The 18974-nt window shown below is 39.6% G+C and overlaps 1 protein-coding gene across 4 annotated transcripts in view; it reads left to right on the forward strand.

The window, feature by feature from the left end:
* Positions 1-8082: 8082 nt before the first annotated feature.
* The window catches only part of cadm3 (cell adhesion molecule 3), a 93613-nt gene continuing 82721 nt past the window's right edge, over positions 8083-18974 (forward strand). The window contains exons 1-2 of one of the 4 annotated variants that reach the window (XM_053227534.1): positions 8083-8288; positions 11542-11706. In XM_053227534.1, coding sequence (XP_053083509.1) covers positions 11601-11706 — 106 coding nt within the window. In that variant the 5' untranslated portion in view covers positions 8083-8288; positions 11542-11600. Of the gene's footprint in view, positions 8289-8338; positions 8547-8680; positions 8793-11537; positions 11707-18974 lie in introns of those variants that run through there. The other 3 variants (XM_026925462.3, XM_053227536.1, XM_053227535.1) reach the window with 3 other exon arrangements.

Here is an 18974-nt window from a genome sequence, read left to right on the forward strand (position 1 = left end):
CGTCCTAATAAACACCACTGGGTGGTGGTGTCTTTTATAACGCGTCCCATACTGAATGGGAAATAAGATACAGTGCGACGTTATATGCCATACTCGATGATTCGCTAAAATTGATGGACATTTATAATATTTTGTGCTGCTTAATAGATGCAGAATAAAATGACAGAAGAAAAAAACTGATTGGAGAGATTTACAAATTGGGTATTGTGAAGTGAAGTGAAGCGTGGCCAAGTATGGTGACCCATACTCGGAATTTGTGCTCTGTAATTTGTGGTGTAAAAGAAGAAGAAAAAGTATGGTCCAAGGTGCCAAAGATGTTCTATTGAATTCAGATCTTGTGACTGGGAAGGCCACTGAAGAACAATGAACTCATTGTCATGTTTATGAAACCAGTTTGAGATGACTTTTGCTTTGTGACATGTTGCATTATCATGCTGGAAGTAGCCATTAGAAGATGGGTGAATTGTGGCCATGAAGGGATGCACACGGTCAGCAAGAGTGCTCAAATAGGCTGTGGCATTCAAGCGATGATTGACTGGTATTAAAGCATTCCAAGAAAAAATTCCCCACTCCATTGCACCACCTCCACCAGCCTGGACTGTTGACACAAGGCAGGTTGAGTCCATGGAGTTATGGTGTTGGCACCAAATTCTGACCCTACCATCTGTGTGCCTCGGCAGAAATCAAGATTCATCAGACAAGGCTACATTTTTCTAGTCTTCAACTGTCCAGTTTTGTGAGCCTGTACCCACTGCAGCCTCAGCTTTCTGTTCTTGGCTGACAGAAGTAGCCTATCCGCCACAAGGTTCAATCTCTAGAGACTGCTGTGCGTGAAAATCTACCCGCTGGGGAGACGTGTTAAGGTTTGTGGGAGGAAAAAATGTATAAATGATGGCGTAGCCATAGAAGCATGTAAGTGCAAGGTGGTATTCATCTGGAAAAATCTAGCAGTGAGGTAATATTTACAAGTGCATAGTCGAGAAACCAAAATAACAAAAGAAATATAAACAACAATGGAAAGAAGAAAAATATTTACATATATATATATATATATATATATATATATATATATATATATATATATATACAAAGGAGTATCCGCAGTATTCAAGCTTTGGAATTGCTCACAGCACCACTGCATTACAACAATAGACACAAAAATATACTATATGGCCAAAAGTAGGTGGGCACGTGACCATGACACACATATGTACATTTTGAACATCTCATTCCAGATTTAGTTCCCCCTTTGCTATTATATATAATAACCTCCACTCTTCTGGGAAGGCTTTCCACTAGATTTTGGAGTATGGCTGTGGGGAAATGCCCATTCAGCCACAAGAGCATTAGTGAGGTCAGGACCTGATGTCAGGCGAGAAAGAATGGTGTGCAGTCGGTCAGCATATATGTGTGTGTGTGTGTATATATACATACATATATATATATATATATATATATATATATATATATACACACATACATACATACACTGATCACCCATAACATAACCACCTGTGTAATATTGTGTAGGTCTCCCTTGTGCTGCCAGAACAGCTCTGTTTGGAATGGACTCCACAAGATCTCTAAAGGTGTGCTGTGGTGTCTGGCTCCAAGACGTTAGCAGCAGATCCTTGAAGTCCTGTAAGTAGCAAGGTGGGGCCTCCACGGATCTGGTTTGCTTGTCCAGCACATCCCATAGATGCTCGATCGGATTGAGATATAGGGAATTTGGAGACATCTTGAACTCTATGTCATGTTCCTCCTGCTGAAAAAGGCCACTGCCATTAGGGAATACTGTTGCCATGTACTTGGTCTGCCAAATTATTTAGGTAGGTGATATGTGTCAAAGTAACATCCACATGCGTGCCAGGACCCAAGCAGAACATTGCCCAGAGCATCACAGTACCTCTGCCGGCTTGCCTTCTTCCCATAGTATATCTTGGTGCCATCTTTTCCCCAGGTAAGCGATGCACACGCACCTGGCTGTCCACATGATGTAAAAGAAAACGTGATTCATCAGATCAGGGCACCTTCTTCCTTGCCCCGTGGTCCGGTTCTGATGCTCACGTGTGCATTGTAGGTGCTTTCGGTGGTGGACAAGGGTCAGCATGGGCACTCTGATCGGTCTGAGGCTACGCAGTCCCATTCACAGCAAGCTGTGATGCACTATGTGTTCTGACACCTTTCTATCATTGCCAGCATTAATTTTTTCAGCAATTGGTGCTACACTAGCTCTTCTGTGGGATCGGAACAGACGGGCTAGAGTTCATTCCCCATGCACATCAGTGAGCCTTGGGCACCCATGACCCTGTTGCCGGTTCACTGGTTATCCTTCTTTGGACCACTTTTGGTAGGTACTAACCACTGCATACTGGGAACACCCCACAAGACCCGCCGTTTTAGAAATACTCTGACCCAGTCATCTAGCCATCACAATTTGGCCCTTGTCAAAGTTGCTCAGATCCTTACAGTTACCCATTTTTCCTGCTTCCAACACATCAACTTCGAGAACTGACTGTTCACTTGCTGCCTAATATATCCCACCCTTGAAAGGTGCCATTGTAACAGGATATTCAATGTTATTCACTTCATCTGTCAGTGGTTTTAATGTTATGGCTGATCAATGTATACACTCACTGTATACAGTTAGGTCCATAAGTATTTGGACAGAATTTTTGTAATTTTGCCTCTGTACACCACCTCAATGGATTTGAAATGAAGCAATCAAGATGTTATTGAAGTGTAGACTTTCAAATTTAATTCAAGAGGTTTAACAAAAATATTGCATTAACCGATTAGGAATTACAGCCATTTTTTACAGAGTCCCTCTGTAAAGGAGGATGCACTATGGGAAGAAGAACATCGCAACGTTGTGCTTGGAAACCTTGGGTCCTGGCTCTCATGTGGATGTTTCTTTGCCACGTACCACCTACCTAAACATTGTTGCTGACCAAGTACACCCCTTCCTGACAACAGTATTGCCTAATGGCAGCGGCCTCTTTGAACAGGATAATGCGCCCTGCCACACTGCAAATTGTTCAGGAATGGTTTGAGGAAAATGACAAAGAGTTCAAGGTGTTGACCTGGCTTCCAAAATCCCCAAATCTATTAGGCAGGTGGTTTTAATGTTACGGCCGGTCAGTGTGTATGTACATACAGTCAGGTCAGGAAGTATTTGGACAATGACAGAGTTTTTGTGATTTTGCCTTTATACACCACCACAGTGGATTTGAAATAAAACAATCAAGATGTGATTGAATTGTAGACTTTCAGCTTTATTTTGTGGATGATCACAGAATCCTTTCCTTGGTGAATAAAAACCCCTTCACAACATCAACAGAAGTCAAGAATACTCTGGAGAAGGTAGGCGTATCATTGTCAAAATCTACAATCAAGAGATGCCTTCATGAATGTAAATACAGAGGGTTTACAACAAGGTGCAAACCACTGGTAACATTCAAGAACAGGAAAGCCAGATTAGACTTTGCCAGAAAACATCTAAAAAAGCCTCCCATGTTCTGGAATAAGATTCTTTGGATTGATGAAACCATGATGAACTTGTACCAGAATGATGGGAAGAGAAAAGTATGGCGAAAGAAAGGAACAGCTCATGATCCAAAGTATACCACATCATGTGTCAAACAAATGGAACGGGCTAACTGGTGTTTACTGATGATGTGACTGCTGACAGAAGTAGCAAGATGAATTCTGAGGTGTATAGGGCTATACTCTCTGCTCACATTCAGTCAAATGCTACAAAACTGATAGGACGCCGCTTCACAGTGCAGGTGGATAATGACCCTAAACATACTGTGAAAGCAACTCAAGACTTTTTGAAGGCAAAGAAATGGAATATTCTTCAATGGCCAAGTCAGTCGCCCGATCTCAACCCAACAGAGTATGCTTTTCACTTACTGAAGACAAGACTGAAGGCAGAAAGACCCACAAACAAGCAGCAGTCAGGTCCAGAAGTATTTATATAATATATATATATATATATATATATATATATATATATATATATATATATATATATATATATATATATATACACACACATATACACACACAGAATGTTAAGTTTTTTTCTCTAAGAACTGGCAACTTGTCCACTTCAAAAAGCATCTCATTTCCATTTTGCTTCGAATTTGCTTCAGCAATAATGTACTTGTCTGAGGCCTTGCCAGTGGAGGCTGTCTGAAGGGAAGAGAATTGGCCTGAATTGCATACGGAGAAGACAGAGATAGAGGGAAAGGCAGAAAGAAGGGCTGTCAGAGAGATGGAGAGAGACATCAGTGTCCTATTGATTTTCACGAGTGTGCACTGATTGGCTCTTGCACAGTGATGAAGAGGCTCCTTTACAGCTGAACTGTTTGATATTAAGCACTCCAATTCAAAAGGTACGTTGATGTTAAGTTACACTCAAACTCATTTTAAGAATAATATAAAGCGGAATAAAGCTGAAGTGTACATAATTTAGCATAGAAGTCTGCGCTAAAAAAGTTTGCATTTTCAAGAGATAAGAAAGAGGCGTACAGTGACTGCATTTGTACAAGGCCCAAAACTGGAACACCCCTGAAGAACCCTTCTAAAATAGAAAATGGAAGGCTTGTGGCATAGTTATAATGCCAAAAACTTGGCTACCTCATTAGACTGGATAGAATGTAATGTATTGGAAAGTAAACTGTACTTTGGAAAGTTGCCTACACAGAAAGATTCAGAATGCTTTTGGAAAGAGCACCAAGAATACCACAAGGTACTGGGAAATAAAATCAACTTAAAATAGAACATACAGGTATGTTATATTTGTGACCTGCCTAGTTTCATTCGCCGTATTATATTATAGAATGTGCAAAGACGTACTAATAAACGGCAATAATTTCATCTCAACCCATTTTGCGTCATTCTCCATCCATTTCTCTTCAAATTCCACTGTTGTACTAGTACGTGCTCTGGGTGGCTAGGGCCACAAGGGTAAAACTAATACAGTAACATTTATTCATTTAGCAGACAATATTATCATTAACATTCAAAACCAGTGTTCTATAAGATTATTTTCTGGTGTTTTAGTCTTAGATATTTTGACTGCTTCACTGTGTCTATGAGGGGCAGTGGCCCAAAACATGAGCAAGAGCACAAGAGAGAAATGGGTGACTGTTCGTAACAATTTAAAGCCTGGAGACCTGACTGACATAGATGCAGTAACCACAGTGACATTTAAGACTAAAATACTGGAAATTAATCTTATAGAACACTGGTTTTAAATGTTAATTGATAATATAGTCTGCTAACTAAATAAATGTTACTGTATTCATTTCACCCTTGTGGGCAAAGGAGCGGTTCCCCGGGCTCTGAAGAGAAATGGATGGAGAATGACACAAAACAGGTTGAGATGAAATTATTGGTGTTTATTATTAATGCGTCTTTCTATGGTTGATAAGGAGGAACAATGTAAATTATGAAAGTAATCCAGCGCCATCCAATCATGTTTGTGTATGCAGCTGCATATGGCAAATTATACAAACAATTTGAAATCATGCACGTTTAATTCAAAGTTTGATTTTCTTTCTTATAGAGCATGTTTGATTTAATTTACCCCTTCCTGTTAATTAATTAACTAGCAATTTGTACTTACATGTACTTATGGTGGTCGTTATTCACGCATGAATTCCTAAGACTCATGTCATAGTTAGCTCTTCATTAGTTCGTGATTAGTACATAACTCAGCATTAGTTTATATTTAAGTAAGTATTAATTCAGTTATTAGTGCATGATTAATCATGTATTGTTATTGTAAAGTGTTACCATTTTTTAAAATGGTCTATCACTGTGCATATGCCAAATGGAAAATAAAAGCATTAATCATTCCTCATTCATTTATTTATTCATATACTGATTATTCTATAGTTTTGCCCATTCAGTGAGGTGTCACTTCACACTGGCCTCTCATTCTCTCTCATACGGGATCTCAGAGTGCTCTCGGGAGAGAAAGAAAGGACGAGCGTGATAGCAGTGTTGTGTCGATCTGATGCAATTATGCGTGACCTTAGACTCACTAGAATCCTTTAAATGGATAACTGGGCCGCTTCTCTTTCTTGTCTCCTCACTTCATCAGCGCCTGGCTCTCTTTTTTTGCGCTTCCAAGTCTGTTAGAAACTAGACATGTTCACATACATACACACACACACACACACACACCTGCGTGGACATCCCCTGCTCTGCGGAGAATGTCGTCAGTTTTACGATAATGCAAACAAGCGATAGATAGATAGATAGATTACAGTATTATCGTATTAGTATTAAACAGTTAACCTAACTGGCAACAGTATTTCTAATATTTAAGAATATTTTAAGTCCAGTACTACAATGATTATCCGTAATGGAAATAAAGCCCTGAAGCAGGACTGAATATCCTGTATCCCCCCATTATTGAATGACGTAACCTCCCCTTTCTACGAATACCGGAACAGCTGATGCGCGCAGTGGCTCCGAGCTGAGAGCTGCACGACTGCGTGTTTTCCTGATAACGGAGAGCAGTGAGCGACACCCGTGAACGCTCATAGATGATAACACTGTACTTCTCCTAGCTTGCAAGCATGTTTACCGCTTGTCACAATATGATGCACTTTGTGACTCGGGCAAGAAGATTACGTCGCTTTATCAGCCTTTCTATATCTAATCTCGTTATATAATTGCAAACAAACAAACAAACAAAAAATCTGCATCTCATCGCTGCCGGAGCAGGGAAATTACGAGCTCTACCGGGACTCAAAGGTGGGTCTGTGTCGCCTGGACTCTGAGGTTGGCGGTTCGTGGCTCACATGGCCCGCCTCCCCGCTCCGGTTGTTGGCGCAGGTTTACAGCAGCACGCGCGCCTATCTGCTTCTCTAGCAGACGTCTATATTTAACCCCGCGCCTCACAGCACGTAATCCGCGTGCAAAACTAATCCTAATCCTCTCGCGGCCATTTACTCCCTCCTTCCTCCACACCTCTCTTTCTGATCCCGCGCGTCTCCCGGGCCAGTGTTCACGGGGCCACTAATCCAGGGGCGTGGCCTCATGGGTGATACAAGGAGACAGTGGCAGTTTCCACTGTTGAAATGAATAAACCCTGCCACCCCAGCTCTGACCTCAGATCCGATCTTGGAGAAGTCTGTTCCTTTTATGCAATTCATGCAGATTTAATGAATTAGCCTATAGCTAGCTCGTGTTATATATTGATCTTAAGTGTTAGGATCTACAAAGACAGTACATTAACTTTATAATTGTTGCCATTCATTTTGAACAAATAAGATATTCTGCAAATGCAGCTTTGCACTATATATGCAGTATACAGCAAGGCCAATTTAATTGTTTTTGCTATATACTGAAGACATTTGAGTTTGAGATCAAAAGATGAATATGACATGCTAGATGAGATTTCAGCTTCCATTTCCTGATATTTACAACTAGATGTGGTAAACAATCTAAAACATGGCACCTTTTGTTTGAACAAATCCATTTTGAAGAGAGCAAAAATATTAGAACCAAAATTAAGCTCTACCAAAGTGATGGAAAGGCCAAAGTGTGGAGAAAGAAAGAATCTGCTCATGTTCTAAGTTGCTTAACACGTCTAGTTGAAAATATCAGGAAATGAAGGCTGAAATTCTGATATATCGTATCTTATTCATCGTTTAATCTCAAACCCAAATGTCTTCAGCGTATAGCAAAAACAAAAGAATTGGCCTTGCTGTTTCAATACATTTAATAATTAGGTGGTGACACCCCTTATGTGCTTTTCCTCTTACCTTTTCCACTCCATGAGTTTAAACCTGGACATCCCACTGCGCTAATCATGGAAAAGACCCAGACACTACTTTCTGCCTACTATTTGATACAACAACAACAACAACAACAACAATAATAATAATAATAATAATAATAGACACGGGTTGAGACTCTCTCTATCTCTGTCTCTCTCCCTCTCTCAGGCAGTGTGCTTTGGCCCTGTTATCCGAATGGTACGGGCCAAATCGTATTAAAATCCCCCACCCCTCCCCCTCCACCTCGCGCCATACCCCTCCCCTCTCTAACTCCCTCCCAGCTTCTGTCTTCTTTCAGTCGGACCGTTTTTGCTGCAGTAAACGGTAGCCGTTGGAGAGGACAAAAAAAAAAAAGGAAAAAAGAGAACACAACAGAAAAGAAAGAATCCCGCTAAGGGAAGCGTGAGCCGGACCTTAACGTAAGCACCATCAGTGTGTAAAGATTCAGCACGCAGCGAACGGGGGCTTCACGGGCACAGCAGCTGGGTGCGTATAAAAGCTGTTCCATTTTTCTGGACATACACATACGCGTCCACAGCCTCACGCACACATATTATAGATATAAGATGTATAGATATGTTATTTGCTCTTATCAGTGGCGTCCTTGTGTTGAAATGACCGTCAGTGATTCACATTATACACGGATGCGCGCTCTGGTGTTGTGGAATGCGCGTGCATCTTCCCCGACATACCAAAAACACTTTACTCGTGATTACGAAGTACGGGCGGAGGCTGTGTTGATAGGTAAGTCTGCTTATGCTTACTGTTCTGGGGCTGGTCGCCGCTGCCCTTCTCAGCTCTCCCTTCCCTCCCTTCCCCTCCCCTCCCTCATTTCCCTTCGTGAGCTATCATCCGTCTTCCGACTCTCTTTCTGCATTGGGTGAGCTCGCGCTGTGCACACCTGCTTCTGTTTTCCGGTGTCGGCGGGGCGCTCCCGGTAGCCCACCGTCAGTACCGAGGGGCTGCATCTCAGCGGGGGATTGAGAGAGTGTGAGTATGGGAGAGAGAGAGAGCTTCAACGGGTGGGTCTGTTTCGGCTTACAGGAGACAGGTAGCCTATTGGGCACCTTCCACTACAGTGCAAAGGTAGCCCTTGGGGCTTTGCTGCCCGAGTGCTGACTTCTGTTCCCAGAAAGAAAACAAGTTGTATTGCGATATCTCCATCCCTCCTTGTGCAAGCTGTTGACGCATATAACGGAATAACAACAATAAACACCTGTCCCGCGGGCAACATATGGCTTAAGCCGAAACCGCGACAATGCAGACAGTTACGCTGAGGAATAAAAGAGGAAACGCCATTGCCTGGTCCTTAGTGCGTGTGTGCGTACGCACGAGTGTGTGTTATGGCCCTTGAGTCTTCAGCCGCCTCTGTGAGCTGACTACAATATTGCGCGCGTGCCCAGGCCTGTGTGTGTGTGTGTGTGTGTGAGAGAGAGAGAGTGACTGTAGTCTCAGTCTTATGAGGCTGCGCGGGGTGGATGCTGAGTGTCGACTGGTTCCTCTTGGTTTAAAAGAGTGAATGCAGGAATTCAGTCTTGTTTCCCGCCCGGAGTGGAATTTCAGCGAAAGCAAAACGTCTTTTTTATTATTCGACAAATCTGTCATCGTTTGTCCTTAGATTCACATTGTCGTTTCTATTAGATAACGACCAGCCCAGACCAATAAGACCGTTGCGACAACTTGCAACAATAGCAGACAATAGGGGCACTAAATAATTACTGGTCCTATCACTTCTATCAGTGACAGGAGAAAATTCACATAAAATAGCAAGAATCAAGTTTATGAAATTCATTTCTGCATACAGTGTCAAATATGTTTAGTGAACATTAAATCAAACCATATACCTTATTACCCACACGACGAACACACTGAATATTGACATACATCTATGGAACTAAAAGAATTTTAATTGAATAATATTGGTGTTCATTTTAATAGAAAAAACAAGAGGTGTAACCGATGTAACAGATGTACAGATTAATCTTGTGGTTGCTTTTTGATGACTAGCAAAGCTTCAAACAAGCCTGGCTAGTATTAGGTAACAAATGAGTCTCAGGAAATGTGCATTGATTAATTATCTAGTGCTTTGTTAATTAGAGGATTTGATACTGTATTAGGTAGAAACATTTTCTTATTGCAAGCAACTCACAGAAGAATTTGTAAAGTTAGTTGTGCCTGTCTCCTCCGCTTGGATATTCTGGTCAGTCTGTGATGACATAATAAATTACACCAAAAAACATGCACAAAAAACTATCGGACAGCTCTGACTTTGAATTGATATCATCAGGCTTTCAAGAGTGACTCGGAGCAGTCTGAGTGTACCATGTATTAGAGTATTTTTCTATACTGACTCAACAATGCTACTTTATATCTATCTATCTATCTATCTATCTATCTATCTATATGTATGTATGTATATACAGTAGACTTAAGACTTAACTTGGGCACTTCAAATAAGAGAACATGAACATAATGTCCACTAATGTTATAGAAATATTAAAAGTAAAAATTCAGAAGACATGTTTTTAACATAAGTACTAGTGCTTCCTAATTGTCAAATAAGTGATACTTATACAGTAAGTAGCAAGATAATTATGTATTTTACCTAGCCAGTGAAGTGATCACAGTAGGCAGCTAGCTTGTTCATGAGCTAATCATAGTAGCTCTCTAGTTTGCTAATATAGCAATATAGCTAGCTTGCTAATGAGCTAATCATAGCAGCTTGCTAGTTAATTACTGCTTCTGGTTCTTGGCATTTCTGTTGTAAGTAACTTGCATTGTTTTGTTTCTGTTGATTCTATTGTGTTTTGGACTAATGTTGCATTGTGGGATAATGCTGTAATGCTGTTGTGGGGTGTGTTTTGGGGATAAAACTACACTTTTGTAAGCATTTGTGTTCCAAAATGCAGCATTTCTAAAAATGTTTAATTTGTTTTAATGTTGTCCTTTTGTTTGTTAATGTTGTTATCAGGTTATCTGGTATCAAGAACAGTATTTTACATTGTGACCAGTTAACATGAAGAATATGCAGTTCAGAGAAAACTCACATTGTTTAGTCCTCAGAAATGAAATTAACAGCTGTAAGACCGAATAGGGGAACTTTGTCTAAATCGATTCACAGATGTCTCCTAACCACAGGCTTTACAATATAAGACACAAAACAATATATCAGTCAATCTTTTATGCTCTTTATAATATTCTCTCTGGTTAAAAAATCAATGTAATTTTTTAAACATTAATATTCTGTCCTGCTCCATGTCCCATATTTTCCATTTTGTTCTATTTTCTGTAAACATGACCACATTGGATGATGAGGGTCAGGAATTGTCCACTGATAGGAAGCGACCATTAGGACCTACTTTATTTAGGGTTTACATGAGGTTTTTTAAATTGCTGCACTTTTTAAATTATCTGGAAGAAACAGTTTTGAGTGTGATTAATTATATGATGTATTAACTAGTCAAAACACAACCCTTCAAAATTGCAACTCTCTCAGTCAAAGACTTTGGTTTAGGCTTTATGTTTTCTGCACTGATATTCGATTGCTGCATCACTTCACACACAGTGAGTGACACAAGCAGATCGATGGAATCTGTGAGGCAGTGCACGAGTATGTCAAAACCTATGTGTGTGTATGTGTATGGGTGTGTGTGTAAGAATGCACCAACAACTAACCAGCAGACTGAATTCACTAATTAGTTTTGGTTATGTGTGTTCCCTGTTCTGTCTGTATAGGTAGACTTTCAGTGAGCATTGCATCTTCAGGTTTTACAAGGTTTCAGCGTAACGGACAGACGAATGAGAGAATTTTTGCAAGTGAATATGGCATTTTCGTCATTCCCACTGTCTACACTCATTGCCCTGGTGGTTCTTGTGGCATCCATTCAGAGCAACTCCATGTATGGTAAGAAAGTATTCATTGTCTTCTTTCTGCCCACTATTTCATGTTTTTATTGTTCAGTTAATACAAGAGATTCACTGAGCCGTTAGTAAACATGGGGCACTTAGACATCCCTTTTGTACTTCCAAAGGAATTTCAGCTCACACAGTCACACAAATCTCACTGCAACACCTCTAAAACTTCTCTAAAACACCTCTACCACATCAAATATGTTATGGTCATTCTTTATCTCTTTTTCTCTCTACAACACCCACACAGTGGTTGCTTGTCCTAATGGTTGGTGTCATGGGTTTGAGTGGCCACTAGAGCTCATGTGTCATCCACATTCTTACTTCATTAGCAGATTAGTGCTAATCTATATTTTCTAATATTCACAGTTAATTTAAATTTAACTGCACATAGCTTTATTGGTAGGACTGTATATAGTATGACATAAGTCATGCCAACATTTCAGGAAAATGGCAAGAACAACAGAAACAAAATATCAACAATAACAATACTAATACTAATGGTAACAACAGAGAAAACACCAAATATCAGCATAACAGCAGGGGTTGAATGTAGTAATTATACTAATAGCAGTGGTCATAATGATAATAATATTAAAAATACAAACATTCATTCATTCATTCATCTTCAGTAACTGCTTTATCCGGGGCAGGGTCGTGGTGGATCCAGGGACTGTTCTGGCAAGACTGGGAGCAAGGCAGGAGAATTCAGTCTGGATTGGATGCCAGTCCATTGTAGGACAGGATATTAATAAAAAAAGGAAAAAACTTACCAACAATAAGGACAACTGGTTCTTAATGTACACTTCACGCTCTAGTTCTATGAGCTGTAAGATGTTACCAACATCCATACAATCTTCTGGGAGTAATCCAACAGCTAAATTTCCAGAGCAAATAACCTCATTAGTGGAATTCTGGAAGGAATTATTACAGACAAGACCATACACCAAAAACATATAAACTATTGGCTGATGTATTTGCCTTAAGCTAATACACTGGAGGCATACATTTGCAAAATCATATCACTGTGCACTGATGACTATATTCAAAATGGTACATGTTACACTTTGTGATTATTTTTGTACTTGTCACAATCTCCAGTGGCATTAATATTTGGCTGTAGTTGAAATGTAATCTTAGTAAACACAACAGGAGAATAATTTGGGTGTATGCCAGTTTTCTCTGTTGATTTTTCTGCTGATGTCTGCATTTTATGGTAGCTTTTCCCTTTTATGTGACCATCGTTCACAGGCTTGAAATCCATGGTAGACTTAGCTTGTGGTAGGTTGTAGAGTGACATGAGTAAATATGCAGTATTTTATGCTTAGCTGTGGGCATAACCCAAGCAGATGTCTCATTTCTTCAGTGTTTCCAGGCACCCACTTCAGCACAGTCCTGATTATCTCTAGTTTGGTGAGCTCTATTAATACTCGATCTGCTGACTCTGACTAATCAAGAAAGCACACCTTTAGTGTGAAAAGATCACACTTTAATGGGTGCACCGTTGACTCCAAGATACCTAAAACCCCTGAAGATTACTGCCAGTTTCTCTTTAATGGTTCTCAAATGATCTTGCATAACACGTTGTTTAGGTGGACCAGCATTCATCATGGGCATTGTCTCTTCCACGGTAAACTGAAATGCCACACTTCTAAGTGAATAACCTGAAACTGATGAACCCTATAGAACTGTCAGGTATATGGACCCGACTACAATAAACCATTGATGATACAGTATGTCTTGCCCTGGTCTTGTCTTGCCCTGGATATAAAATCACTGGAAGCTTTCAAGTGTCCTGGACAACTTAAAAGCTATCAGACCTAGTCTTCAGACTGAGTTTTCAGTAGTAAATACATAAACAGAGGATGTGCTTTATACTCAAGGAGCAGGTTAGACTTAGAGTACTGAACAAAGACATTTTTAAAATATAAATTTTTTTTTTTTAAATATAAAAGCTGTCAAACCATAGCTTGCTAGCTCAGTTAGCACAATTCAGCTGGTGGGTGCCAGAGACATAGGGAAGTAGCATATGGTTCTGGCTGTTCAGCAGTGCAATTTTGTTTATTCAGAAACTGCTTTGTCCTCATCAGGGTTGCAGTAGTGCCAGAACTAATCCTGGTAACATTGGGTGCAAGACAGGACAATTGACCATGGAGGAGATGCCAGTCCATCACAGGGCTCTATTCACACACACAGTCACACACTCAGTCATACCTATGGGCAATTTAGTGTAGCCAATCCATCTATCTGCATGTTTTTGCAGAGTGGGAGGAAACAGGAGAATGCAAAGAAACCCGACGCAAACACAGGGAGAACCTGCGAAACACAGACTGTTACCTGAGCTCAGGATCAAACCAGGATCCTAGAGCTGTGAGGCAGCTGCACTCTTCTTTCTGCATTCTAGTTTTAACTTGTGTAGACAATCTAAAAATACACACAACTTCTTCATCTGCTGTTCCAGGTGATTTTTGTAAACTCAATGTGGGTATGGAACTCTGAAATGTGTGGCCGACCAGTTCATTACACCCACTTTTAGCTGCTCCGGAAGAGGACTATACTCAATGAGCTCAAAAGCCACCAGAATATTAAAAATATTGGAAGCATCTTACATTCTGACTGTGTGACTTGGCGTGGGTTTGTAATGATGATCTGTGACTTCACTCTAAAGCAAGCTTTAGGTTTGTCATGATATTGCTGAGCAAATAAGGATCACACCTCTATTTAACACTGTTCTTTTGCTACAAAAGAGATTTGCTGTTGCTTCTAGTCACCGAGTAAATGACATTGTATCTCAATGGATGGTGAGGACCTCCAAGTTTGCTTATGCACTATTGCTGAAGATTCAATGATCTGATGCTGTGTTTTGGCAAATATAAATCCGCTAATGTTTGGTAGGAGAATTTTCACATGCCAAATAGTGCATTAGCTTGTGGGCACTTTAATTCATGTATTTCAATGGGGCATATATTATAACTGAGCAGGAGGATGCTGATCTCATGTGGGCATTTTCTGGCTGTGCATGTGTCTGCCCAGATACAAAGAGTTGTTTCTTTGTTAGTTTGGGCCATATAACTTTGAGGTTGTGCCTGTTCATACTGCCCACTGCTTGGTGGTCTAATTCACCACAGGCAAAACAGTGAATATAGCACTCATACCCCTGCTGAACAAAGCTGAACACATTTGTTGTTTCCACCTGTCAGTGGGTATGGGTGTGTACTGGCATTCTCACTGCTCTTTCATGTTTGGCTTACTAGAGAGTGTTTGATTATCATTTGAGTAATTAATCTTCGTATGTTTTTAATTGGAGATGCCAGTGTGTCTCGTTTAACTGTTCCCTGACCTGTCTCCTTATTTCTGAAGCCTTTATTATTGTTCCTTATTCTCTTTGCACACATTATTATATATAATAAGCCTCAATCTACTGCTATATTGGGAAACATATCTGAAAACATATCTTGTAACAGTTGTCTGTCCCAGGGTGAACAAAACTTTCTGCTTAAGCCTTATGACATGATATAGGAGCTTCTGTGGTTCCTTTCAGTGTCCCATAAGCTTCTGGAGGAGTTCTAGTAATATTCCTATTGTCGAGCCTTTCAGTGCTTTTGCAGTTAAATGAATTTTTAGAGAGAGTTTTTCGGTCTAATTTCTGTGCTCCAACTGTAGTATATATGTGATTATCATTGACAATAATTTTGACACATTTCCTTATAGTGAGGGAACAGTTTACTTGTTGTTGCAGGTATATTTATATTGAGATCATGTGACACTTTAATTGCTAATTATGTGACTTCTGATGGCAACTGTTTGTACCAGAACTAATATAGGGGTTTCATGATGTACAGTCCCATCCAAAGGTTTTGGGTTAATTTGTTTTTGCTATACACTGAAGGCATTTGCAATTGAAATCAAAAGATGAATGAGAGATCAGAATTTTAGCTTTCATTTACTTATATATACATCTAGATGTGTCAAACAACTTAGAACATGGCACCTTTTTTTTTTGCAGTTTTTAGGTGGTCAAAAGTAGGAAAAGACTTAAAGACTTATAGACTTAAAGTAAATTAAAGTAAATAACAGTTAATGTTTGATAGCATATCCCTTGCTTGCAATAACTGCATTAAGCCGGCGACCCACTGACATCACCAAACTGTTGAATTCTTCTTTTTTGATGCTTTTCCAGGCTTGTACTTCAGCATCTTTCAGTTGTTTTTGTTTTGGGGGCTTCTCCCTTCAGTCTCCTCTTCAGGAGGTGATATGCATGCTCAGTTGGGTTAAGGTCTGGTGATTGACTTGGCCGGTCTCAAACCATCCAATTCTTGACCCTGATGAAGTCCTTTGTTGTGTTGGCAGTGTGTTTTGGATCATTGTCTTGCTCCACAAGAAAGTTCCTCCCAATTAGATTGGATTAGATTTCTCTGTAAATTGGCAGACAGAATGTTTCTGTAGACTTCTGAATTCATTCTGCTGCTACTTTCATTAGTTACATCATTAATAAAGATTAGTGAACCCATTTCAAAAGCCGCCATGCAAGCCCAAGGCATGACACTACCTCCACCGTGCTTGACCGATGAGCTTGTATGTGGATGATGAGCAGATCCTTTTTTTCTCCATGCTTTAGCCTTTCCTCACTTTCCAGAACATGTCTCATCTCTGTATTTCTTTGCAAATTCCAATCTGGCCTTCCCATTCTTACTGCTGAGGAGTGGTTTACATCTTGTGGTATGGCCTCTATTTTACTTCTGTATATCTGCTCTCAAAGACTTCTTCAAACGGTGGATTGTGATACCTTCACTCCAGCCCTGTGGACGTTGTTGGTGATATCACTTACTGGCATTTTTGGGTTTTTCACAATGTTTGTCATCAACTGCTGTTGTTTTCCTTGGCCTACCTATTCCATGTCTGGTTGTTAGTACACCAGTGGTTCCTTTCTTTTTCAGGACATTCCAAAATGTTGTATTGGGTATGCCCAATGCTTCCGAAATGGCTCTGATCAAATTTTTTCTTTTTTCTCAGCTTCAGAGTGGCTTGCTTTTCTACCATAGACAGCTCTCTTGTCTTCGTGTTGCTTTATCCTTTTTAACAACAAATGCAGTCTTCACAGGCAAAACACAGGGCTCAAACCAAGACTAGACATTCAGATGTTCCAGTATTTTTGATCACTTGAAAAGTAGGTGGGTTCAAACAAAATGTGCCATGTTCTAAGTTGTTAAAGACATCTAGATATATATCAGGAAATGAAAAGATGAAATTCAAATCTACCATCTCATATTCATCTTTTGATCTCAAACCCAAATGTCTTCACTGTATAGCAAAAACAGTGGAATTGGCTTTTCCGTTCCAATACTTGTGGAGTGGACTGTATAATCCCAATTTATCCCATTTTACAGAGGTGGGGGAGGGGTGTGGTCAAGTGGGTATGGGTGTGATAATCAGGTGTCCACGTACTTTTGGTACATACTGTATGTATGCAAGGCACTCTGTGTGGTAATTAAGGGTTAGATATACTGAAAATATGCTGGAATCTGCCATATATATATATATATATATATATATATATATATATATATATATATATATATATATATATATATATTAAAATGTCCTTGAAATTGCCTGGGTTATTTTAAGGAAACCTTCAAACCAATCATTTACTGCTCAACAAAGAGATTGTGTATAGCATTTTCTATGTGTTCTGATTTGTTTAAGCTTATGTTTGATTAACTATTTTCAATAGCCTTCATTAGTTCTTTGACAATATGACAGAGCTTCCCTGTTAATCAACTGGTCATCAGTGTGAAAAGGTTGAGAACGGTCTGGGGAGAAACTGAACTGCTGAGTGGTAACAGTTCCTTTGCTATAGGCAAATATCCTGCCAAAATCCTCAGGAGGTTTGTTCATGTGAGATATATGTGGATGTAAAGTGGTTGTGGCTGTGAAAATAAGTGGTCTGAGTGTTTTTACAGCACATTTGACTATCTGCCATTAGGGACTTGAATTAGGGAGCCTACCTCTCCTTCTGAGACAATATGATGTGCGTCTTGTTACATGATCAGTAATCTAATAATGAAGCAGCCAATGATTCAGTACAATATTAAAAAACTTAAGCATGCATGCAGTGTGATGGCTTTAATCGTTGTGGTGTGGGGTTAATTTTTACACACCCTCTGTGAGCAGTATTTTGTTTAAGCATTATTTCGATTAAGTTATTGCTTTGTGAGATTTATGATTTCAGATACACTAAAACAACCTTTAGAACTTATGAGCATATACAGTATGCTTAGCCATCTAAATATCTTTGTGAAATGTTTTCTTTTTTGAGAAAATTAGTCTGTGTGTAGCCAGTAATTGCAAATGTCGGGAATGAATGACAACATTTCACTACTGGAGTTAGTATGGTTATGGCTCATAAATGTGAAACCATTCCTTAAGATTGCGTTTTTAGACCTATATTTTCTTCTATATGTGACAACTCTAGCGATTGTTTTTTAATTTAAATTTTCTACTCATATAAGCAATTGAAGCCACAGATGACATTTTTTACAATCCCTCTGCCAAGGCCATAAGAGCATGGTGAGCAAGGGAAGAAAGTGGTTAAGAAACTGACAACAGTTTTTCGAATTGATGCTATTTTTTTTTTTTCCATAAATGCAACAAAGTAATTATGGAGTGACTTGAATCACATCAATGGCTATTTCCAATGCAATACTCAACGGAATATCTGTAATGGTGGTTCAGCAAGTGACATTGGGACCTTATCAGATATATGTTTCTGGTATAGATCCATCAGCTTTCTTTGGAAGTGCCTTGTTTGATTTATAACCCCTGGAATCATTTGTATGTCTAGCATCTTTTTTTTTTTATTCTTTTCAAAAGTAGATATGAAGTGAACATTAAACAAGTAATCAAGCAGGTTCCTTCCAAGGGCATTCAAATAAATTGGTGGTCTGTGGCTGACTGTACCTCTTGCTCTCTGTTTTTCATATAAAAATTTGAGTTAATCCACACACACTGTTCATTTTGCTTACATCTGAATTATTCATTATTCCAGTTTTGGTGCTTGTGCGCCATGCTATCCTGAATGCTTTTGTGTGTGTGCACTGTTCAATATGTTATAACTGTAATAGGTAAAGAAGTGGTCAGTTTAAGTTACATAAATTAGAAATTGCCCATTTGGCATACTGAAAGATTAGTGTTGAGCTTTGGAGTTGTAGTGAGCCCTGGCTTTGGATTTTGTACTTTGATGAGGTTTTGAACTGTTCTTCC

The sequence above is a fragment of the Pangasianodon hypophthalmus genome, chromosome 21 (genome assembly GCF_027358585.1).
Source record: "Pangasianodon hypophthalmus isolate fPanHyp1 chromosome 21, fPanHyp1.pri, whole genome shotgun sequence".
In the NCBI taxonomy this organism is placed as follows: domain Eukaryota; kingdom Metazoa; phylum Chordata; class Actinopteri; order Siluriformes; family Pangasiidae; genus Pangasianodon; species Pangasianodon hypophthalmus.